The 25,241-nt window shown below is 40.6% G+C and overlaps 1 protein-coding gene across 2 annotated transcripts in view; it reads right to left on the reverse strand.

Moving 5' to 3' along the window:
• cep85l (centrosomal protein 85, like) overlaps nucleotides 1–25,241 on the reverse strand; it is a 289,277-nt gene that overhangs the window by 32,962 nt on the left and 231,074 nt on the right. For both annotated transcript variants that reach the window (XM_060850775.1, XM_060850767.1), the window contains exon 4: nucleotides 15,355–15,485. In XM_060850775.1, the coding sequence (XP_060706758.1) occupies nucleotides 15,355–15,485 (131 nt within the window). The remainder of the gene's footprint in view (nucleotides 1–15,354; nucleotides 15,486–25,241) is intronic.

Below are 25,241 nucleotides of genomic sequence, written 5' to 3' on the forward strand. Positions count from 1 at the left end.
CCAAGAGGTTGCCAACTGGATTTTTACATAATTATGCTCCTGCTGATTTCCCATAGCACCTCACTGATGCCCAGTTTTGAGTAGCTAGATCTGTTCAAAATCTGTTTAGAGGGGTAATAGTGTCATGCATTGTGAAACAAGGTATCTTCAATATGATGCCTGACTTTAGCTCTACAATCACTGTCATGGGCAGATTTGATTTGGACGTGCCAGTGTTGGACCGGGGTGTACAAAGTTAAAAATCACACAACACCAGGTTATAGTCCAACATCAGGGCTCCACTACCACCTGATGAAGGAGCGTCGTTCCGAAAGCTAGTGTGCTTCCAATTAAACCTGTTGGGCTATAGCCTGGTGTTGTGTGATTTTTAACTATGGGCAGATATATCTGTGACAACTAGATTGGTGAGGATAAGGTTTTCCCTCCTGTTGGATTCCTCACCATCTATCTCAGACCCAAGTTAGTATCTAAGTCTTTCAGTGCTCAACCAGCTTGGTCAGTAGCAATGAGCCATTGACATTAAAGTTAACCACCCAAAGTATGTTCTGTGCCATAGCCCATCTTAGTGCATCTCCCAGTTGCTGTTCAACATGGAGGACTAGATTAGATTAGATTACTTACAGTGTGGAAACAGGCCCTTCGGCCCAACAAGTCCACACCGACCCGCCAAAGCGTAATCCACCCATACCCCTACATTTACCTTCACCTAACACTACGGGCAATTTAGCATGGCCAATTAACCTGACCCGCACATCTTTGGACTGTGGGAGGAAACTGGAGCACCCGGAGGAAACCCACGCAGACACGGGGAGAACGTGCAAACTCCACACAGTCAGTCGCCTGATGCGGGAACTGAACCCGGGTCTCTGGCACTGTGAGGCAGCAGTGCTAACCACTGTGCCACCGTGCCACCCATTTCATCAGCTGAGGGTTTGGCGAGGTACAGGGAATAATCCAAGGAGGTGTCTTTTTTCTTTGTTTCACAGATGCCATCAGGCTTCACAAGGTCCAGAATTATCATTGAGGAATCCTAGTGCAACTTCCTCATAACCTTATGCTGCTGGGCTGCCAGGTCTGCTTGGTCTGCAGTATCAGACAAACCCAGGATGGTGATGCTAGTGGCTGTGACATTATCTGTAATGTACGAGTTAGTAAGCATGACTATGTCAGACTATTGCTTGACCAGTCTGTGGGACAGCTCTCTCAGTCAAAGCAGAAAATCTCGGTAAGGAAAACAATGAAGGATTGACAGAGCTGTGTTTGCCATTGCCATTTCCAGATGGAAGTCAGATCATCCAGCTGGTTTCACTCCAACATTGTAGAAGTTTCTTAATATTGAGTGGCTTTCTCAGTCAATTCAGAGCCAGTGACATTGCTGGGATATAGACTTAGGTGAGGATGGAAGGTTTTCTTTCCTTACAATCAACCAGCTGTTGATTTCATATTTATTATTTGAATTCAAATTTTACCTTTCCCGTGGTGGAATTCAAACCTAGGTTCCCAGGACATTAACCTGTACTTCTGGATTATTAGTCCAGTTCCATCAGCTCTGCTCTGCTGCAAAAGACAAATGTTTTGCAGTTTGAATTGATTTAATTGATATTTTTGTGCAATATAATATTTCATTTTCCTGAAAAAGCACAAAATCAGTAATTGGAGGACTGAATAGTTTTATATTGAAATGTTTTTGTGTTTGGAAGTTCATAGCTAATAGCATCACTTCAATTCAATGGTTCTGAAGTGGAACTTTACCTCTTATTATTCACAGGCTTCCAATGTACTGTCCATCACACTCTGTTACAAATATTGCATACCTTTAAGAAAGTATAGAAAACTAAAAGTAGTTTCAACATTCTCATCTAAATTCTGAAGAGATACATTATTGACCTCACTTTATGATGAAGAAATTCACAAGAACCATTTGTTCAGCCAGCTCTGGATAAAGTGAAAATCCACTTTGCAGAGCATTTTGAGATAAATGGAATATTACATGAGAAAGGAATTCCTTGGTACTTCATCACCTTGAAGTCTCTTCATTAAAGATTAAACTGGGAAAACGTCAATGATTTCATTTCTTAATTCCGCCAGAGCTGACTTTTATGTTTTTCTACATGGGTCATGTTAGCATTCACATCCTTTCATCCAGAAGGTTATAGATTCATAGTTGTGGATATCAGACAATGCAGCTCAGAAATCAGGATGGAGTTGGGCAAAATAACCAGAACTAAAGAAGATAGAACTTTACAGAAACAAATGTTACAGATTACTCATAAAGAGCAAAATTAGATATAATTGTATTCCTTGAAATACTGTTAGAATAACCAATGAGGTTGAAAGAGATGCAATTAACTGAGTACTCTGTCATTAACTATGCAGACTATCAACAAACAGAGCAAATAAAAGAAGCTGAACTATATACCTACATCCCGAAAATGCAATATGTAAGTCAGATGAAGTAAGATCCAACTTTATAGTTAGACCATAGTTTATATTCTAATAGACCATACACCTGGTTGGAAAGAAACTAGAAGACAGAGAGAGAGAGAGAGAGAGAGAGAGAGAGAGAGAGAGAGAGAGAGAGACACAGAGAGAGAGAGAGAGAGAGAGACAGAGAGAGAGACAGAGAGAGAGAGAGAGAGAGAGAGAGAGAGAGAGAGAGAGAGAGAGAGACAGTGTGCCAAACATGAAAGACTGTATTCTGCAAAGTTAGCATCAAGTCTGCTAAGATTCCTATAACTCCCTCAGCTTCATAATTAAAGACCCCTCCCAATCTGGTTATATTCTCTTCCACCCTCTGCCAGAGGACGGAAGATATAATAATTTGAATAAACATACAAACAGATTCAAGAACAACTTCTTCGCTACTGTTATCAGAATTTTGAACAGACCTCTCAAATGTTAGTGTTGATTGCTTTCTCACTGCACCTTGTCTGTGGCTGTACCATTGTATTCTGCACTCTGTTCTGCTACCCTGATGCACTTTGTATGGTACGATCTGCCTGTGTAGCACATAAAACAACACTTTTCACTGCATCTCGGTACATGTAACAACAATAAATCAAACAAAATATTTCAGTACCATTCTAATTGCGACACAAAAGAGATATTCAGGCATTGAGGGTGGAAGAACTCTTGATGGCCATAAGATCATAAGACATTGGAGTAGAAGCAAGATCATTCAGCCCATTGAGTCCACTTCGCCATTTATACATGGCTGATGGGCATTTCAATTCCACTTACTCGCACTCTTCTCGTAGCCCTTTGTTAGGACTCTGAGAGGAGTGCGCAGGTAATCAAGTCCCACTATTCCACTTGCACCAACAACTTAACTGTTCTATTTCATCACAAAAATGACCAACTTATTTATCTTTCTGATTTAGTCTAGAACTAAGGAGACCTCCACCAGGTTTCTTCAGTAGCTATTTTCTAAAAGCTGACATTTTTTAAACAAGTGACAAAACTGATTAATAAGTAATCTATTTTTCAGAATTAACTCCCTCAGTTTCAGCAACCAACATAATCAAAGACCCCTCCTGCCCCAGATACGCTCTCTTCTACTCTCTTCCATCGGGCAGAAGATATAAAAGGTTGAAGACAAATCTGAACGGATTCAAGAATAGCTTCTTTTCTGCCGTTATCTCAAACATGTACATTCATACACAAGACAAGACAACATAGTCTGCAGAGACATTTAGAGCTTTAAAATAATTAGGCAAGTGGCAAAACACTCCCATGGTCAAAGGATGAAAAAAGATATATATTATAAGCCAGTCCTGTCATTGAGATCGGGATGTGGACAATTGATGATATGTTCAAATAAAATTTCAGTTCAGATGAGAGTTAGTTAGAAAGCTTGATGTTTGACTTTACCAGGCACTTACAACATTTCAGCCAAGAGAGATTTTGGAAAATGATTCTGCTCTACGCTTTTCTGTTATTTATCAGAAGAATCAGAGACTAGCCTTTCTAGCTTTATGGTCTTTCTTCAACACAATATACTGGAAAACATAGCAGCCTCAATCCAGAGGCTTTTGATAAGTAACTTTGAGCATAGGGTCCCTTCTACCAGTTTGCCTGGCAATTAGAATAATAAAACACATCATATCTCCTGAAAAGCTTTCCTTCTCAAAATCAATTGACTTTTTGTAAATAGCAATTACGTAAAGTTTTCTACAACTTTTATTCATGACAGTTACAAAAAGTCGCATGATAAAGGGCAGCATGGTGGCTCAGTGGTTAGCACTGCTGCCTTACAGTGCCAGGGAGTCGGGTTCAATTCCAGCCTCGAGTGACTGTCTGTGAGTGCGTGGGTTTCCATCCCACGGTGATTGATAACATCGCTTCCATCCCTCACAATTCATCATGCACCATACGTGACATCACTTCCGCCCCTCACATCATTGCTGATGTCACACGCTCAGTGATTTCCGCCCCCCCGCTGCCGTGTTTGCCACCACTTCCGCCCCCACCAACACCATTCACCTGCATTCTGCTGACACGCCCCCCCACAGATCCCACTGTCACCATCCCCGCACCCCAGAAACCTGAGGGGAATACCACCCCTGTTCATGACTCCACCCCCATTCCCACCACCACCACACCCACTCCAGTTACCAGCTCCGCCCCCCCACTCCCAGCTCCACACCCACACCCCGTCCCAGCTCCCAGCCCTGCCGAGTGTTCACCATTCCTCCAGACCTCTCCCTCACTGAGGATGAATGATCAGTCCTCAGCAAAGGACTCACCTTCATCCCCCTCCGCCCACGCACCAATGAATTTAATACACACCGTGGCGTCCAACACTTCTTCCTCCGCCTCCGCTTCCAAGCTTACTTTTACATCAGGACTCTCGCCCACCTTCCGAGGACCCCTTCACCTGCCTCCAACACACGCCATCCACCTGGACACCCCCTGCTGGCCTATTATCCGCCCTCGACCTCTTCATTTCCAACTGCCGCTGGGACAATAACCACCCTAACTTGTCTACCCCCTCCCCCACTCCAATCTCTCACCCTAACAATGCGCAGCCCTCCAATCCCTCTGCTCCAATCCCGACCTCACCATCAAGCCAGCGGATAAAGGTGGCACAGTGGTAGTCTGGCACACTGACTTCTACACTGCTGAAGCCAGACGCCAACTCGAAGACACCTCCTCCTACTGCCCCCTCGACCATGACCCCGACTCCCACCCCAACACCAAACCATCATCTCCCAGACCATGCAGAACCTCATCACCTCAGGAGATCTCTCACCCACAGCTTCCAACTTCATAGTCCGGGAATCCCACACTGCCCGGTTCTACCTCCTTCCCAAGACCAACAAGCCTGACCACCCCGGCTGACCCATTGACTCAGCATGCTCATGACCCACTGAACTCATGTCTACCTGCCTCGACACTGTCCTATTCCCCTAGGAACTCCCCACATATGTTCCAGATACCACCCATGCCCTCCACCTCCTCCTCTTCCAAGACTTCCGTTTCCCGGCCCCCAACGCCTCATCTTCACCATGGATATCCAATCCCACTACACCTCCATCTGCCATGACCAGGGACTCCAAGCCCTCCGTTTCTTCCTCTCCCAACATCCCCAACAGTACCCTTCTACCAACATGCTCATTCATTTGGCTGTATTGGTCCTCACCCTTAACAATTTCTCCTTCAAATCGTCCCACTTCCTCCAGACCAAAGGGGTAGCCATGGGCACCCGTATGGGCACCAGCTATGCCCGTCTCTTTGTTGGCTATGTAGAACAGTCCATCTTACGTAATTACACCGGCACCACTCTCCACCTCTTCCTCTGCTACATTGACAACTGCATTGACACCACCTCGTGCTCCTGTGAGGAGGTTCAGTAATTCATCAACTTCACCAACATATTCCACCCCGACCTTAAATTCACCTGGACCATCTCTGACACCTCCCTCCCCTTTCTGGACCTCTTCATCTCCATTAATGCCGACTGACTTGACACTGACTTTTTTTTTTACAAACCCACTGACTCCCACAGCTACCTGGATTACACCTCTTCCCAACCTACCTCCTGCAAAAATGCCATCCCGTATTCCCAATTCCTCCGCCTCCACTGTATTTGCTCCCAGGAGGACCAGTTCCACCACAAAACACACCAGATGGCCTCCTTCTTTAGAGACCACAATTTCCCTTCCCATGTGGTTAAAGATGCCCTCCAATGTATCTTGTCCACATCCCACACCTCTGCCCTTAGACCCCACCCTCCAACCGTAACAAGGACAGAATCCCCCGGTGCTCACCTTCCACCCTACCAACCTTGGCATAAACCAAATCATCCAATGACATTTCCACTACCTCCAAATGGACCCCACCACCAGGGATATATTTCCCTCCGCACCCCTTTCCACCTTCCGCAAAGACCGTTCCCTCCGTGACTACTTGGTCAGGTCCATGCCTCCCAATAACGCACCCTCCCATCCTGGCATCTTCCCCTGCCACCGCAGAAATTGCAAACACTGTGCCCACACCTCCTCCCTCACCTCCGTCCAAGACCCCAAGGAAGCTTTCCACATCCATCAAAGCTTTACCTGCACATCCACCAATATCATTTCTTGTATCCATTGCTCCCGATGCAGTCTCCTCTACATTGGGGAGACTGGACGTCTCCTATCAGAACACTTTCGGGAACATCACTGGGACACCCGCACCAAACAACCACACAGCCCCGTGGCCCAACAGTTCAACTCCCCCTCCCACTCAGTCGAGGACATCGAGGTCCTGGGCCTCCTTCACCGCTGCTCCCTCACCACCCTACACCTGGAGGAAGAACGCCTCAGCTTCCACCTCGGAACACTTCAATACCAGGGCATCAATGTGGACTTCACCAGTTTCCTCATTTCCCCCTTCCCGCACCTCACCCCAGTTCCAACCTTCCAGCTCAGCACTGTCCCCATGACTTGTCCTACCTACCTATCTTCCTTTCCACCTATCCATTCCACCCTCCTCTCTGACCTATCACCTTCATCCCCACCCCCATTCACCCATTGCACTCTATGCTACTTTCTCCCTATCCCCACCATCCTCTCATTCATCTCTCCATCCTGCAGGCACTCTGCCTCTATTCCTGATGAAGGGCTTTTGCCTGAAACGTCGATTTTCCTGCTCCTCGGATGCTGCCTGAACTACTGTGCTTTTCCAGCACCACTCTAATTTAGGATCTGCATGGATTTTCTCCCACTGTCTAAAGGTGTGCAGGTTAGGTGAACTGGTCATGTTAAAGTGTCCATAGTGTTCAGGGATGTGTGGGCTTGGTGCCTTCGTGAAGGGAAATGTAGAATGATAAGGGTAGAGGAAAGGGTCCATGTGGGATACTCTTCAGAGGGTCGGTGTGGACTTGTTGGGCCAAATGGCCTGTTTCCACACTGCAGTGATTCTATAAAGACTCTTCAACCAGAAATGTCTAAACAGTCTACATTCCAGTTTCTCATTGGTCATAAATATACGCGTTCCCAACTTCGCTTCGGTTGACCTCTTATCCGTTTTTATGGTTTATGGTGAATCCCCAAAGATTTGAATTTAAAAACGTTGTTTGTGTATGTAAGTTTATTTGAAGCTTTCTTTGCAAATCGAGGTACATTATGTCATAGAGCTTGCTACTCCCTCAAGGAAGTTGAACAGTTTGGCAGGGAGGACCTTCTTTTTGAATCCATGACTACCATTAACTTAGAATCATAGAAGTTTACAGTACAGAAACAGCCATTTAGATTGTTGTGTCTGTACCAGCTCCTGAAAGACTATCCAACTAGTCCCAATCTCCAGCCCTATCTCTGTAATCCCTAAATACATCACTTTCAAATCTATACCCAGCTCTCTTTTGAAACCTCCTACGGAATCCGCCTCCACCACTCCCACAGGCAGGGAATTCCAAATCCAAACAACTCTCTGAGTCAAGAAATTACTTCTCATTTCACTCCTATCTCTCTTACTGCCAATCTTGAAATTGTGGTTACTGACATATCAACTAGTGGAAATAAGATTATCCACCTTTACCCTGTCAAAACTATTCCTAATTTTGGACACCTCAATAAAGTCAGCTCTTAATCTTCTCTGCTCCAAGGAGAATAAGCTTAATTTTTCTTTTCTTGTATGTAAAATACCTCATTCCTGTTACCATTCTAGAAAATCTCCTTTGTCCCCTATCCAGGGCTTTAACATCCTTCCTCAAATAAGGTGCTCAGAATGGAATACAATACTTGATTATTGTTATCCAGTGATTGTTAAGTTTGATTATGAAAATTTGAACCGAATGGACTGGAAGCAGGACTAAACTGTCAATACAAAAGCAAATACCGCAGTTGCTGAAATTCCAAAATAAAAGCAAAAAGGAATAGAAACATTCAGTATGTCAGGTAAATCTGCTCTTCTTTCTTCCTCAGCCTGTGAATTTTTAATCACACAACTGTCATTCACAGAGAGGTTTTTCACAGAAGAGAATCTAACCAATAGGAATTTAGATTGAATTGTATTACCATAACTGAAATCCATACTGTGAACTGAATGTGTCATACGAAACAATGGCTGTAAAAGTAGGTCAGCGGCTAGGAATCCTGCTCTTCTCCTGACTCCCCAAAACCTGTCTACAATCTACCAAGACACAAGTCAGGAGCCTGAAGGAATAATCTCCACTCACCTGGATGGGTACAGTTCCAACAACATTACAGAAGCTTGACACCATCCATAGCAAAGCAGTCAGTGTACTGGCATTACATTCACAAAACGTAATTTCCTTCACCACTAACATGAAGTGCACTGGAGAAATTTTCAAGGCTCCTTAGGGAGCACAGATTGGGAAAAATCCATGACTACTACATGTAGAAGGAGAAAATGTGTGAACACCATCATCTGCAAGCTCCCCTCCCAGCCACTCATCATTCTTACTTGGAATTGTTATTCCTTCACTGTCACTGAATCAAAATCCTGGAATTGCTTCCTAACAACACTATGGGTATGTCTACACTAATTTAAGAACATATGAACAGGCGTAGGCCATTCAGCCCCTCAGGTCTGCTCTTACACTCAATAAGATCATGGCTGATTTGTGGTCTAACTCCATATACCTGCCTTGGGCCCATATCCTTTGATAGTTGTGCTTAATAAATATTTCTTTATCTCAGATTTAAATATAACAATTGAATTATCATTTGAGGAAGTGAGTTCCAAACCTTCACTACACTTGTGTGTCGAAGTGCTTCCTGACATCTCCTGTGAATGGCCTCGCCCTAAGTCTAAGACTATGTCCCCGGCAGTAGAATCTTAAAACAGTGAAAATAGTTTGTTTTTATCTCCCCTTTTCCTGTTAATATTCTGAAGACCTCAATAAGATCACCTCTTAATCTCATAAACTCTAGAGAATAAAGACCTAATTTGCCTAATCTTTCATTTTTAACTTAAGCCCTGAAGGCCAGCTGTTATCCTTGTAACCCTGCATTGAATTCTTCCAAAGCCAAAACATCTTCCTTAAATTGTGGTGCCCAGATCTGCTCACAGTACTCTGAGTGGGATGTAACTAGGATTTTGTATAACTGTGTCGTAACATTGGTTTCCCTATATTCCATCCCTTTAGTGATGAAGGCCATCACTGGATCAACAAAGTTGCTCACCATCACCTTCTCAAGGGCAACATGGCATGGACCAGTGAAGCCCACGTATCCTGAATGAATGAAGAAGAGTGCAGTTCAGAGGCAGGGAATTCTGCAATGACTAACTTACCACCTGTCCACCATCTACAAGGCACAAGTCATGAGTATGATGAATAATTCCAACAAAACGCAAGACGTTTGACCTTATCAAGGATATATACCATTTCTTCACTTTCTTCTATGTTGCAAAAATCAGCGTTCTCTCTCCTTTCCTATTCTGCAATTTTTCTTGCCGAATCTTTTGCATTTATGACAACCTGAGAAATCACTAATCGTTTGGAGAAATATTGAAGTCCACAAGTATAGGATTTGAAATGTGCTTATGAACATACAAATTTGGAGCAGGAGTAGGATATTCAGCACCTTGAGCCTACTCCACTGTTCAATAAGATCATGGCTGATATGACTGTAACTTTAAATCAGCATTCCTGCTGACTCTTTCATCCTAGCACCTAACAAGAATAGCTCAAAGAGAGACTTCAATCATTCTCTGGGAAGGAACCATAGAACTTCAGAACAGGAAATAAATGGTTTGTACAGAAATATGGAAATCATAATTGAGAAGTTTTTGACAACACAAAAACTACGTAATATCTAGTGAAGAGGATGACTGTCAATTGCAAGAATGGTTATCAATGGTTAAGCTTCTGCTTCCTGGTTTGGATTTGGTGTCATGTTTTTAGTCCCCTGCCAATCAAGTTGAAACCCTCCCCATCAGCATTATTAAATTCACCTTGGTCCTCCTTAGGTACAGATGATACAGCTTGTAAAGATCCCACCAACCCCAGTACCAGTCACAATATCCAAGAAATCTGATACCCATCCTCCTACATTAATTTTCTAGCAACATGTTCGATCATTCAATTCTCTTATCTCTATGCTTGGCGTAATCCTGAGATTTCTGCTTTAGAGGTTCTGTCTTTCAATTTCCTACCTTATGTTGTAAAGTGGAGGTTGACCCTGCTCTGAGAATTAAAACCTAAATATCCAAAAAGGAGAACTTCCCCCCATAATCTGTAAAAAGTATGTGAAAAGTGGTGTAACCTGCTTTCAGCAACTTCAAGTGGTTAAGTAAAAGAAATCCCTTATGCTCACTTTATAATTGACAAGTAACAATTTATTTATCTACATCTAACAGTGAACAAAGTATCTAAACTATTAACAGACCGAACAATTCTCCTCTGATTACTAACTATTCCTGAATAACTCAAGATTCTAAAAGTATGCTGTTCCAATAAATACAAATCCCACTTATTTCATAAAACAAATGGATTTAGTCTCTCAAAATTCCAGCCAAACTTCTTCTGGAACTTTCTTTGCCTTCTGTCAGGACTTCAGATGGTGTGCTGCAGTATCATGGTAAAATGCTGGTGCTTTCTCTAAGAGCTGAGAGTTGTTATCTCTTAGCAGATGACGGTTAGTTCGCTACTGATTTTCCAAATGCCCTTATCTTTTATACCCTTGATGACCTATCGATATTTTTACAATCAGATTGGTCCTCGGTTGTCAAAAACATCACATTTAAATTTAATAGGTTTTTGGTACCCAAGTGTCTGGTTTCAATTGATTGGCTACATTTACAAAGACCGCTGTCTTGATAAAACTGCTGCTTTGCCTGCCTTTAGATACAAAATGTTGTAATTCGGATGCTCCATGCACCAACAAGCTCAAGCTGCTGTCAGGCGTCCATTTTAATTCAAAGCTCAACAAAAAAAACATTGTTTAAAGGGAACACTCAATGTTTTTCCCCATTTCACAATTTTATACAGACCAACTTTGCAACACTAACTCCTTGAAATTTGCTTTCAGGACCTCATTTCTATTCCTACCAAAAGTCATTGATGTCAAGAACCTTTCGCTAATTGCCCTCACCCAGAAGAATGTTCCAGAGCCAAGTCATACATCCTTTACCCTGGCAACAGAGAGGCAACAAACTATCAAGGAGTCACATTGTTAGCTATTGAAAAATCCATCTGTGAAATTGCCTATCATTCTTCTGCCTTTCCCCATACAGATGAGTCACCCCTAGTATCCCTGACCTGCCTCTGGCTGCTCTCTTCTGAGGAAGCATCGATCTAATCCGTATCCAAATTGGAATATTGATTAGCAACCACAGTGCACAGCCTGGCTGATTCTCTTTGACTGCTTGGCAATTACCGATTCCATTGCTGTGTGTAACTTCTCATCTGCAATGTGACCATCTCCCTAAGCAGGCCAACTGTGTAGTCCTCTTTCACGCAGCTGAACAACAATGACTCAAGCTGCCAGTCAAACTGCAAAACCCAAAATTCAATCTTGTACAGCCAGTGCCACATTCTGTAGATGTGTTCATCTGTGGACACTTGGTGTGTTCATCAGTTCATATGGACCATAGATGTCCACTCCACTTGACTGAGCTTACCTATCATCCAATAACATTCAAAGCTATTACAACAGAATATTAAAAAACTTGCCAATACTCACCAATCATCCTATTGCCTTGTACCAAAGAAAAAGTCAACTACAAATAAATAAGGCCATAAAACTAAATAGAATTGATGTTTTATCGAGGAATACAAGTGAAAATAAAAGCTAAATGGTTGCATTGAATATACATAAAACGTTAGTCAGGTTGCAATTGGAGTTTTACGTACGTGTTTGGGCATTTGTTATAAAATTTTTACAATAGGAAGATACAGTACAGATTAACAAGGATGTTACCAGAATCATATAATTAATAAAGCAAAGAAGGAGGCCATTCAATCCATCATGCCTGCAAATGAACATCACTACCTAGTGCCAAGGTTGATGAATCACAGTTGTAATGAGAGACCTTGTGCAGCATCGTAAAATTAAATTCTTCAAGGTCCTGTACAATTTGCCTTCACTAGAGTTTCGAAGGATGAGAGGGAACTGATTGAAAAATGTACAATTTTCACATGGTTGGGACAGACTAAATGTGTTTGTCCTGGATGGGGAGTCTAGAACCAGTGGAAAACATCTCAGGATATGGGGTGAACCATTTAAAACTAAGATGAAAAATAATTTCTTTACTCAAAGGATGGGGGACCTATGGAATTCTCTAGACTGTGGAGGCCCAGTCACTGAATATATTCAAGGAAAACATATTTTTTTAGATATTAAAGGCATAAATGGATATTGGGAAAAAGCAGGAATATGGCATTGAGATAGAGGATCAGCCATGATTATACTGAATTTCAGAGCAAACATGATGGGCCAAATGACCTAATCTTGCTCTTAACTTTCGATGTTTTTGTTCAGACGTGTTATGACACATCTATGTGGAAGGTGGGACTTGGACACAGACCTTTTGACTCAGAGGTAGGGACATTACGACTGCACCACAATCTGAGAGTATCTTCTCACACTGTTTAAACAATCAGCCTGTCAGTGTTTACCACCTCTATCTAATTAACCATAATTTACCACAAGAGTAAAAAGGTGCCAGATATTACTAACAAAAATTATTGAAAATAAACTTTACAGATTTGGTATAAAAGTTTTCTGCAGTTTGAAAGCTGCGGTCACGATCAGTACGAAAATCTATTTTATAATGACAAGCAAATTAGGTTGAAGATTAAAACTGCATGGATTTTGACAAGTAAAAGTGACAAAGTATTGTATGTATGTGTAATACTTTCTTTAATTAATACACTTACATAATAGGGTAATAGACAAGAGGTAGAAACTTTATGAGTTTTATGCCTATGTTTAAATGCTTTTCAAGCAAAGGCAAATGGAAAGTGTTTTGGAGAGTACCCAGCATGTTACACTAATGGATCGAAATGTATTAAAGGTGTAACGATATTCTGATTCCCCAGATAAAACTGTAAAGTTGTCGGTCTTCAATCTTAGCTCCAATCTATTTAAAATTCTGACCCTTCATTTCCAGTGGAAACTGAAGGGGGAAGTCGTCTTAAAAAAATAAAACATTGCTTCCATGTAACCCATTCCTTTAACTGTGCCATCCTTAGTTAATGTTGCACAGTTCTCCACACGTCCAACATCCAAACTCTAATGTATGGACATTGTGCCCTATTACATTAAAAGAAATGGGTCAGTATGTGAGCAACTAGAAAACTGCACCTGACTTTGCAGCACCCATTCCAAGATATCCTCAGCACTTTATGCATTAGATGCACTATTAAAATAATAAGCTGACACTCCATTAATGAGTTGACATCATCACCATCATCTTGACCAGCAGCAATGCAGCATGTGGTCCTGTTGAATGATAACTGATATCAATACTTGTCTTAACATTTATATTTGCAAGTAATTAATTGCACGCCAAAAAACTATGAAATGTTTCTGACAGATGTATAAGTGAAGGCTTTTTTTTCTCAAACTGCATTTTTTGATGTTGCTTTTTTCAGAGTGTTTTGTGTTAACAGAGGAAAAGAGAATTGAATGACTCAGGCACCAAACACAGGAAAAACCAATTATGATGTTTTTTTTTCTCGCTCTGCTCCATCTGTACGACTGTCTAAGTACAGTACTTAGATCCAAATTAAGCACTATTTTCTGTTTTCAGTATGCCATCATTATTATGTGTGATTGCGCACATTATTCATTATTTTGTTATGAAGTTGATCAGTCTGGAACAAAATCATTCATAACAGACTTATGCCTGCACTTGAATAGATAGAAGCAATCAGATAAAAGCTTCACACAGGTAGGAAAACAAAAGAATAAACTAAAAGTGAGAAATCATCATATTCATAGAAGTACAATATTTTGAGCTTTTTCTCTTCAATATTGATTATATGATTGTAAAATGCATTGAGGGGTAAATTCCTTTATGAATTTGCTACATATGACTAAGTTCAATATCGGGTGCATTTTCAACCTTGTGGAACCCCATTTAAAAAAAAAACTGCTCAATATCAATCTGGCTAAATTGAATGACAGCAATTGTCATGGGATGGATTTTAGAACAGCCAAGATGTTTAAATATAACAATAATATCTGATAAGCAAAGAAGTTTTTCTAAAAAACGGTATTTAACTGTTCAACTTAGCCCGTAGTTTTAATAAGGTGTAGGACAGATATTTGATGAGAACATCATTGAGGGTAATGGTCAAACAGCGTCTTTATTGTTAATCAGCATCCAGCCAAAGTGGCCTTCTTTGTTCATTGCTACACCTGTATGACTACATAAAACAGGTTTTATATCACATAAAAACATCTACCAGAAAAGCAAAGCCCCATTGGAGCTCACAGCTTCAATTGCTGCCCTTGTTCGCATTTGTGACATTGACGAAGAACCCTAATGACAGATCAGAATGTGAGAAAATGTTACGGCTTATGATTTGTCTGCAGTAGTGGCAGTGCATAGACTTAGTGTTACTTTTTAATTTAAAAATACATCTGGATAGCTATAATTAGCATTAAGCTGAACAGTCCTGCCATTTTGCTGGTATTTAAATGAAAGCTAACTCTTAGAGGTCAGTAAAGGTCTCCAGTAGACATTTTGTGATAATTTATAACCTTTATGAATGAAGGTCTCACCAAACATATGAAAAAATCATTCCACTGTAAATACTGTAATAATCTTTTCACTGGTTTATTCAAGAGGAGCAGCCATTGGTCTTTCTGAATCATTGCTCTGACTGAATAGTCAACCAAATAAAGTACATTTCCACATTGCATATGAAATAGGAGTCACAAAAAAGCTGTTCATTACCTTTCAATGACAATATCCTTTTTTCTTAGTAAATTCTCTTTCATCCTCAGCTGTGAGTTCCTTTCACATGAATCCTGGCTTAGCTGGGTGGGGAAGACCATTGAAACCTGCAATGGTGACTTATTGGGCATCTAAGGAAGAAAGTGAGACACAGACATTTAATGAAGATGTTGGGATTTATTGACAATACACAGGCAAACTGGATTTGACTCAAAATTATAGAATTTTCTTTTATAAATGGAATTCTATGCAAAGCAATTTTCTGTAACTTCCAGGATCTTTTTTCATCAACATGATAATTTGCAAGCGTAATCATTAATATTCCATGTAGATTCACTGTCATCTCCTAGCTTTCATTTTAACCCCTCCTGTAATAGAAAAGTCATGCCATTGTTTGGACTCTATCTACCTGTATTCTAGGTTTTGAATATCATTCTGGCTCTTTGTTTCTATTAAGAATTTGACCAATTGGTGTCCATTTGTGTAACTGCACTTGCAACATACCTGGGAGCTGACTCCAATATTTCTTAGATAACTTAAAACCCAATTGCTATTACAACTTATCATTAATACACAGACTATCCGAAGATTCTTGTAACTAAAGGAGACCATGAATCTCAGTCAATTTCATGAAATTGGATGTTTTGTATTTGCTTGGTGTCATACAATATTTCTCAAGTTTGAATATCAGTTTGCAATGCAGACTAAAATCAAGTTCATATATGTTAGTTATTTACCTAGCTTCTGCCATTCACCATCGGACGTAATGCTACTTTCTGTATAGGATGCAATAAGTTTACACCTTAATACTATATTTTGGATATCTATCTATAATTACATAATTGTTTACAAAAGAGAACAAATCACAAATCTACAAATCAGCTATTCAGCCCCTTGAGACTGTTTCAACATTGGGATCTTGACAAGTCTGTTTGGATTTCAACTTTCGCATTTCACCTACCTGAATAACCTTTGATTCCTTTGCCTAATAAAAATCGATCTGCATCTGTCTCTAACATATTCAATGGCTCCACCTCCTTCACCTTCTGAGGCAGAAAATTCCAAAGTTGCACAACCTTTTAAGAAACAAAAGATTCTTCTTCTCCCTGTCCTGAAAGAGCAGCCACTAATTTGAAAACAGTGAGCCCCTAGTTCTGGGTTCATCTGTATGGCACAACATCAGATCATATTTATTCACTTTGAAGTGTGCTTCAATGTATTTACATTGTTTTTGATGTTATGCCCATTCACGTACAGATACTTCAGCTTTGTCTTTTTGTTATATTTATAATATCTAGTATTGGCTGCTGGTAGTTTTTTTCCCCCTTTCTTTGTCCATTTCTGCTCTTCTGTGACCTTTGTTTCTCATATTATTATTTGCTCTCTTTTCTTGACTCTATTCCTTGATTTGGTACATCTACCAAAATTCGATCCATCAACCCATTTGTTTTTTTCAAAGCATCCTCTTGTTCGCTGGCTTTGCAATTTGCTAGGGCACCAGTTCTGGGTATTTCAGGTGGAACCCATTCCAAAGAAGCAGATGCAACATTCCCCAGTACTGGTGCCAATGCCCCATGAACTAGAACTCCCTTGTCTCTCACTGGTTTTTGACTTACACATTCAGCTCTCTAATCTGATTTTTTTCCATATTAATTTGTAGGTGGGTCAGGTAGTAATCCGGATATTATTGCCTTTGGGGTTCTGCTTTCCAAGTTAGTATCTTGCTTATCATACTCTGTCAGCAGAACAGCCTTCCTAGTTCTACCTACATGGTTGATATCAATGTGAACTACAGTCTCTGGACCCTCTCTCTTCCACTGCAAGCTCTTTTCCAGCTCAGAGCAGATATCCTGGCCAAACACTGTCATCTAGATTTGTGTTCTTTGCTGCACAGACCAATATCACTCATTAAACTGTCCCCATTGCTATCACATTCCTTTTACCTCCTCCAACTTCCTGTAGCATGGCGCCATAGTCACTTAGCTCAACCTAAGAAAGTGAAAAAGTCTCAACCTGTTGGACAATTGCAAAAGCCAAGCCTCCTGCACTTCTTCCCCGGGTGCCCTTATTTGCTTCACTCGCATCCACACCCTGACCACTGGCCAGGGCAGATGATTCTAGCCTAAGGGCTGTGACTGCCTCTGGAGTACAGTATTCAGGTATCTCTCTCACTCCAACACCACTGCCCAATCCAGCCCAATGACCATGACTCCAAATTTATTCAGCTGCTATGAGTAACAGCACAGAAACACATAAGAAAAGTACATTGGCATAGGTGTTAATAAAATGTTTCCTGGTTTGAACACAATATTATGCAGAGTCTCAGGATATTTTGTGGTGTTGAAGTTCACCCAAACCTGGATTAAATTTTAATGAAGGATTCTGCCACAATACTAGAACAACAAAACCCTCGTAAGTTGCATTAAGACACTATCCATTTGAATAGAGTTAAAAGGGATATGTACAATTTGAGGTGTGTATTGCAGGCTATCAAACAGTGGGTATGAGATAGAGTGAGGGATCTACATAGTGTAGTTTATCTGAACCATAGAGAAATTACACTCGTTTTTTAAACATCTTTTATCCTTTGTTTATATCTGCCTCCTATATAGAGTCATAGAGACGTACAGTACGGAAACAACCCTTCGATCCAACTCATCCACGCCAACAGATATCCTAACCTAATCTAGTCCCATTTGCCAGCACTTGGCCCATAAACCTCTAAACCCTTCCTATTCATATACCCATCTAGATGCCTTTTAAATGCTGCAATTGTACCAAACTCCCTCACTGCCTCTGGCAGCTCATTCCATACATGTACCACCCTCTGTGTGAAAAGATTGTCCCTTAGATCCCTTTTAAATGCTTCCCCCCTCACCCTAAACCTAGCCCTATAGTTCTGCCCTCCCCCATCCCAGGGAAAAGACCTTGTCTATTTGTAGCCTTCATGATTTTATAAACCCCTATAAGGTCATCCCTCAGTCTCTGATTCTCCAAGGAAAATAAAGCCAGACTATTTAGCCTCTCTGTATAGCTCAAATCCTCCAATCCTGGCAACATCTTTATAAATCTTTTCTGAACCCTTTCAAGTCTCACAACATCATATGATCTTGTAGAAGTTTATAAAGTCATGAGAGGTATGGATAGGGTGAATAGACAAGGTCCTTTTCCTAGTTGGGGAGTCAAAAACTCGAGATCATAGGCTTAAGGAGGGAGGAAAAGATTTAAAAGGCACCTACGGGACAATGTTTTCATGCAGAAGGTGGTGCATGCATGGAATGAGTTGCCAGAGGAAGGTATCTAGATGGGTACATGAATAGGAAGGGTTGAAAGAAATATGGACCAAATATGGGCAAATGGGACTAGATCAGTTTAGGAGAACCAGTCAGCATTGTTGAGTTGGACCAAAGAGTCTGATTCCGTGATGTATGCCTCTATGTGGACAAAGTGTGGTATGCCTTTGAGTATGCTTCTCGACTTAAATCTCACATGAGTCCAAGGGGAGAAGAAAATTGATGATTTATTTTCTAGCTAGCTGTCTTAATTATAAATAACAAAATGGCAGCAGCAATAAAGCCAAACAGTTGAGGCAGACTCTATATGAAATAAGAGCAAATTTACAAAGGGATTTGAGAAATACTAGCAGAGCTAACATGCTGAACAAATCTTGGGAGGAAAAAAAGAAAAGTGTAAGTATGTCCAGAAACTGAGTTAAAATGATCATAATCCAGCCCCATAAAATATCTGGCAAAAGGAATGAAAGGGGAAAATGGAATTGAGTGTTTGGGTATATGTAAATTGCCTTTGTGAGTAGGCCATTAAGGGTGGAAGCGCTGTTAGACCCTATGAATGGAAATGAACTAGAATAGATAATAGAAATGTGGGAGATGATCTAGGAAGTAGTGATGAGAGCACAATGATGCTTAAGATAATGTCTAAGAGAAATATAGGCAGTGCAAACATCAATGTAATAGACTCGGGAATGTCAGCTATGATGGAATTGAATGCAGCTAAGAAAGGTAAACTGGGGGAAAAAAAAAGATAAAGTAGCATAGCAGTAGGTAATATTTAATAGTAAAAGAGAGGCTGACAGAAGAGAATAGAATGAGCTTAGGAAAGAAATGTTATGGGTGATTAGGAAAGCGATGAGGCAATATGAAATGGAAATATCTATTATAAAGAGTTCTAGTCTCCAAACGATTAAAAAGATATTGAAGCACTAGAGCAAAAAGGAAACTTGCACAGATGTTATCAGAATTATAAAACAAAACATACCAAGAATGACTGACTGTGCTGGGACTCTTCACTGGAAAACAGAAAAATGCAGAGATCTGACAAAGTTTTTTTTATTATTATAAACAACTTAGTGAAACTGTTTCCATTTGTGACTGAGTTCAGAACAACCATTGGGACAAGGGGTACTCATAAATGTAAGATGGTACAATACCATATAAAGAGTTTAGGAAGAATTCCTTTAAACAAAGAGTGGAATAATATAAAGGTAAAGAAACAATTTAAATGCAGCACAGGCCAATTGGGTTAAATGAGTTAATACTGTACTGTAGATTTTATTTAACATCAATGAACAGAGTTACTTACCCAGATTTTTGTTTTTAACTGACATTAATTCTTCTCAAAATGTTCTCAAAACTCGCTGACATTAATGTTTAGACCCAAGTATGAGATTGTTAACAAAGAAAAAATCATCTTTATTTATGCAATTGGAAGCTATCTGTATTAACTGGAGGGGGTTAGAAATTTTTTTTCTCAATTGTTGACTGGCTACAAATACAATGCAAAAAATCTTAAGATGTGCTAATTTTTTTTAGAAGAACACGGAGATGCACTTAAATCACAACATGAAGATATACTATTATTATAATTAGTCTATCTGTGAATTATCTTCCATGCAAGTGGAGTAAATTTAAAATCATTTATCTATCCTCTTCCCATATCAGTTCAACATCCATTTCCATCATCCATCCATCTGATCTAATCTTGAATGTTGACAAAAAGAATTTAATGCCCCCCCCCACCCCCCACTCCCATCTTGGAGGCAAGGGCAGAAACATATGATTGGATGGATGTGTGGGATGTAGAAGTTCTTGCATCTTTCTAACTTTTTCCAACCATGTTTAAGGGAGGTAAATGTACAGCAGCCTTTCATGACTGGAGTCTAATTGAGGATCTTAAGTGTCTGTCTGAACGACCTCGCACTGGGAAAATGGTGGGAGGAGGGGTATAATTCACAGAATTCCACCTGGTACTTTCACTGTTAATTTCCCTCCCAACCTGGACAATGAGCCCCCTCACTGTGAAGTTCACTCAATCACACTTACATTCTCCAAATGAATCATTTCCAATTCTGTGGGTAAACCCCACTGCAATACTTACAGTTGCACCAAGCCCTCCCCACATGAAAGACCACTCACTGAAAATTTCACCAAATGCATGCAACTCTTAAAAACATTCAGCTTTTCCAAAAACTCACAAAAAATGTCCAGAATCAAAATGTGCAATTAATCTGAAAATTGTTGCCTTTAAGAAGCACCACAGGAGACCTTGATATTGAATGTTCACCTGTGTGAATTTCAAAGATACCATTCTTATAGAACTGTGGGCAGATTCATGTCAGTGTTGAACACTGTTTGATGTTACAATCTGTACATTTTGTGTACCTTCACCTGAGAATATCTGTGCTGCAACATGACAACGATAGGATTTCACTCAGCTACACCAGAACTGAACAGAAGCTACTTGGATGCTGTTTTCATACTAAGTGCAATGCGATCAATTTTTAAAGGATTCTGAGTCCTTTATCTGAAGATGGTTGGTACAGAAGAGGGATTTTAATTGAAGTCTGGGAAAAACTTGATGAGGAGTCTTGGGACCACATGAAGGCATGACAGTCAATCAGAGATCAATGCAAGGTTTGTTTTTGTCGGCTTCCTACAGCTAATCATAGGGCTTTCAGTGATATTGTGAAAGTTTGCATCATAATTAATTATGAATAGCAATTAGTTTTGGAAACAATAGATTTCCCAATTTTATTTTTGCAAAATACAAGCACAGCTGCTTAGATTCTGGTTTCTGAACTGACAAGATATTTGTAAGATATTTTTTCACCATTATAATTAAATACTGTACAGTGAATGGTCTCAACATTCAAAAGGCATCCCAACTGTAGGTGGTGCTGTGAATGCAATTTTGCATTTCTAACACTGCAATTCTCAAACTGAACCCAAGCCCTTGATGTCAAATGTAATATCTCTTATTTGTCACAAGGTAGTGCTGTTACAGTGGATTTCCTGCAGTATAGCAAACACCTGGCTGAAACTACAAGGACACAATGTCTTCAGTGCTAACAAACATCTTCATATGAGGAGTATCTACCAAATTTGACACCAAATCACGAGTTGATCGGACAGTTGGTCTAAAGCTTGGTCAAAGGAATGGCTTTTAAGTGAGGAAACAGAGATAGAAAAGCAGTATAGTTTAATGATAGAATTTCAGACCTTAGGACCAGGCAGCTTAAGACACAGTATCTAATGCAGGGGGCAACCAAAATTGGAGGCGGGTAAGAGATAGAATTGGAGAAATGCAGCTGTCTCAGAGGGCTGTGGAGCTGGAGTGGATTACAGAGATTAAGGTGGGGTGGGAAATGATACCACAGGTGGGGTTTGTAAACACGAATAAGACATTTAAAATCTGGGTGTTGCTGGACAAGGAGCTAATGTTGGTCAGTGAGCATAGGTGATAAGGAATTGTTGCAAATTAGAATATAGGCAGCAGTTTTGATAAACTGAAGATCATGACAGATAGAATATGGGATCCTGGCCTGTAAGAAAAGCTTTGTAGTCACATCAGGGAACCAGAGAAATTTGTGCCTTTGCCTAGATCTTGTTGAGTCCTAAGAGTTTAGCTCTGGAAATTTTTTAACTGCCTGTTTGCCTGCCATCCTATGATTCTACCATTGCTGACCCATCATCATACCAGGAGAAAGTGAGGACTGCAGATGCTGGAGATCAGAGCTGAAAAATGTGTTGCTGGAAAAGTGCAGCAGATCAGGCAGCATCCAAGCAGCAGGAGAATCAAAGTTTCAGGCATAAGCCCTTCTCCTGCTCCTTGGTTGCTGCCTGACCTCCTGCGCTTTTCCAGCAACACATTTTTCATCCATCATCATACCAGCCTCTATCAGTTGATTTACAATATTTCAGCCCTGTCAGTCTTTCTTCAGTCCCTCCCTTATGCCCTCAACTCCACAATGTGCCCATGACACACTGATATGAAGCAGAAGCGGTTTGTCAAAACTGGAGATCATACTCCCATTCCACCCTCAGCAATCAGCCTCTTGACAGCTCTATTTCGTTAACTGTCTGAAGTGAAGCTCTGTTTTATAATTAATTTTTAAAAATGAAGACCATCTCTTTTCACTAGTTAATAGTGTGGATGAATAGGGACCCAGACAATGTATGTACTTCCAACCATCTTTTAGGTCTTCATTTTCTAAAGTTAAAAATCACTCGCCATCAGGTTATAGTTCAACAGGTTTATTTGGAAGTACAAGCTTTAGGAGTGCTACTCCTTCATCAGCTAAGTACCTGATCAAGGAGCAGCACTCTGAAAACTTATACTTCCAAATAAACCTGCTGGATTATAAAGTGGTGTGATGTGATTTCTTAACTTTGTCCACCTCAGTCAAACCCCTCCACTTGATTTTTATTTTATATCGTAAACGCATAGTGGGGTATAAGCACCAGAGGGCCCCTTCAAAATAAACAGAGCATATCAATTAACTTTAGTATCTCTTACTCTATTGATTGCCATATTGAAAAGAATAGCCATACGAGTCTGAAAAAACATCAAACAGTATCTAACCACACCAACTCCCATGTTTATCAGACAAAACCCTCAGATCTTCCAGAAACTCAAAGAGCCCCAGAAACTATGAACAATTAATCTGAAAATTGTTGGTTCTGCCTTTTAGTAGCACCACAGCAGACCTTGATGTTGCACATTCACCAGTATGAATTTCAGAGATACCATTCTTAACTAGTGCAGTTCTTAATTAATTCTTAACTAGAGATTCATGTCATTGTTGAACACTGTTTGTTCTTACAATCTGTAGTTAGTGTATCTTCACCTGGGAATATCTGTGCAGCAATGATACACAGATAAGATTTACAAAGCTACACCAGAACTGGACAGAAGCTACATGGATGCTGCTTTCATACTAAGTGCAATACAATCAATTTTATTTGTAAGGATTCTGAGTCCTTTATGGTCAGGGCTGAAGAGGCACTTTAACTGAAGTCTAGCTGAATTATTTTGGCTCTGTAGAGACTTAATTGAAGAGTGATGATTGTCAGGAGGGCTTCTTGCATATTCTTTCTCCTGAAGAATTTTCCTGGGGTCAGTTTCCATGGAGACAGGCTGCCAATTGAGGCAAATAAAGCACTTCATTTTTTGATGATGTCAACACTTTCTTGCTTTCCGACTGTCATTCCTTAAGTGCAGAGACCACTAACCTACTGGAGGAAGCCCCCAAGTGAAAAGCATCATGGCCACTGGAACTGGAGAGTCCATGTCCCAGTGGTGAGACTGCTGGGACCAAAGGCTGCAACCTCACTCATTCATAGAGGCTTCTCCTCACTACCAGTTTCACGCCTGCTTATTTGAGGACATCCCAGCAGGCCAATGAAGGCATTTCCACATTGATGTGTTCTTGCACCTGCCCAGATGGATTGGACATGTGCCATAAGGGATCACAGAGGCGGACTTCAATATCCATGGAAGCTGAGTACGTGTGGCCAGTGCCCAAAGGCAATGCCCATGATTTTGGTGAAAATGTTTTTCACTTGTGGGGTTGTAAATCTAGGGAGTTGTCCATCTCAGAGAATTGTGGAGGCTCCCTCATTGATTACATTGAAGACTGAGATAGACTGGCAGATATTTGGTTCCGGTGAACAGAAGGGAAAAGGGCGTGAAAGTGATACTGAAGCCAAAAATCAGCCATGCTCCTCTAGAATGGCAGAGCGGGTCATATAGTCCAGCCCTGCTCCTATTTAATGTAATTGTCCCCATTATGGAGGGGGGGGGGGTGTGGTCAGTAAAGTGATTAGAGATAAAAATTACAAAGGGAACTAAAACTTCACTGGTGCACTAATGGTAAGTATTGACAAACTTTAGCCAAGAACTTATTGCTCTATCTAAAACAGGAAGCACAGAGGGCAGAAAGAGAACTAAAGGCAGGAAAACAAAGTTTACATCACCATTTCTCCCTCCTAATATTTTAATTATTTTGAGTCCATATGAAGATAAACCTATCTTCCTAAGAAGATACGCTTCAAAGGATTAGTGATTTACTGGAAAATATGGTGTTAAACGTTTCCACCGTGTTGTATGTTAGAGGCATTTGATGATCGAAGCCAAGAGATCCTTATTACACCAGTGAAGCTTGTTTTTCTCACACTGTAGAGTTATGTCATGCAGACTATTTTGGAACATTTTCTTATTGATTTAAAACTTTCGCTTAAGACAAAGTAACCCTGAAAGAGCGATAGGTCAAATACTTTCAGCCATGAATGGAAACATCTGCTGCTGTCATCTACTCAGTTATATTGTGCATTAACATCTGCATTGGGTGTTCCAATATGTTGAATCCATTTTCCAAAAGGCCCTGTGCTTGACTTTTAGAAACTGGCTCTTCTCCAGTATGCAGTAAAGGATACCAGCCCGCGGGGGAATTAAAAAAAAACAAAGCTTTTTGATGTTTGGCAGTTGTACAAAATGAAGTTGTTATACATGTACACAATCAGTCCAGGCTGGATGTCATCCTTCACAGAACAGAACATAAAGCACAAAATAGGTATCCATGCATGTCCATG

Source organism: Hemiscyllium ocellatum, chromosome 3 (assembly GCF_020745735.1).
Source record: "Hemiscyllium ocellatum isolate sHemOce1 chromosome 3, sHemOce1.pat.X.cur, whole genome shotgun sequence".
Classification (NCBI taxonomy): Eukaryota; Metazoa; Chordata; class Chondrichthyes; order Orectolobiformes; family Hemiscylliidae; genus Hemiscyllium; species Hemiscyllium ocellatum.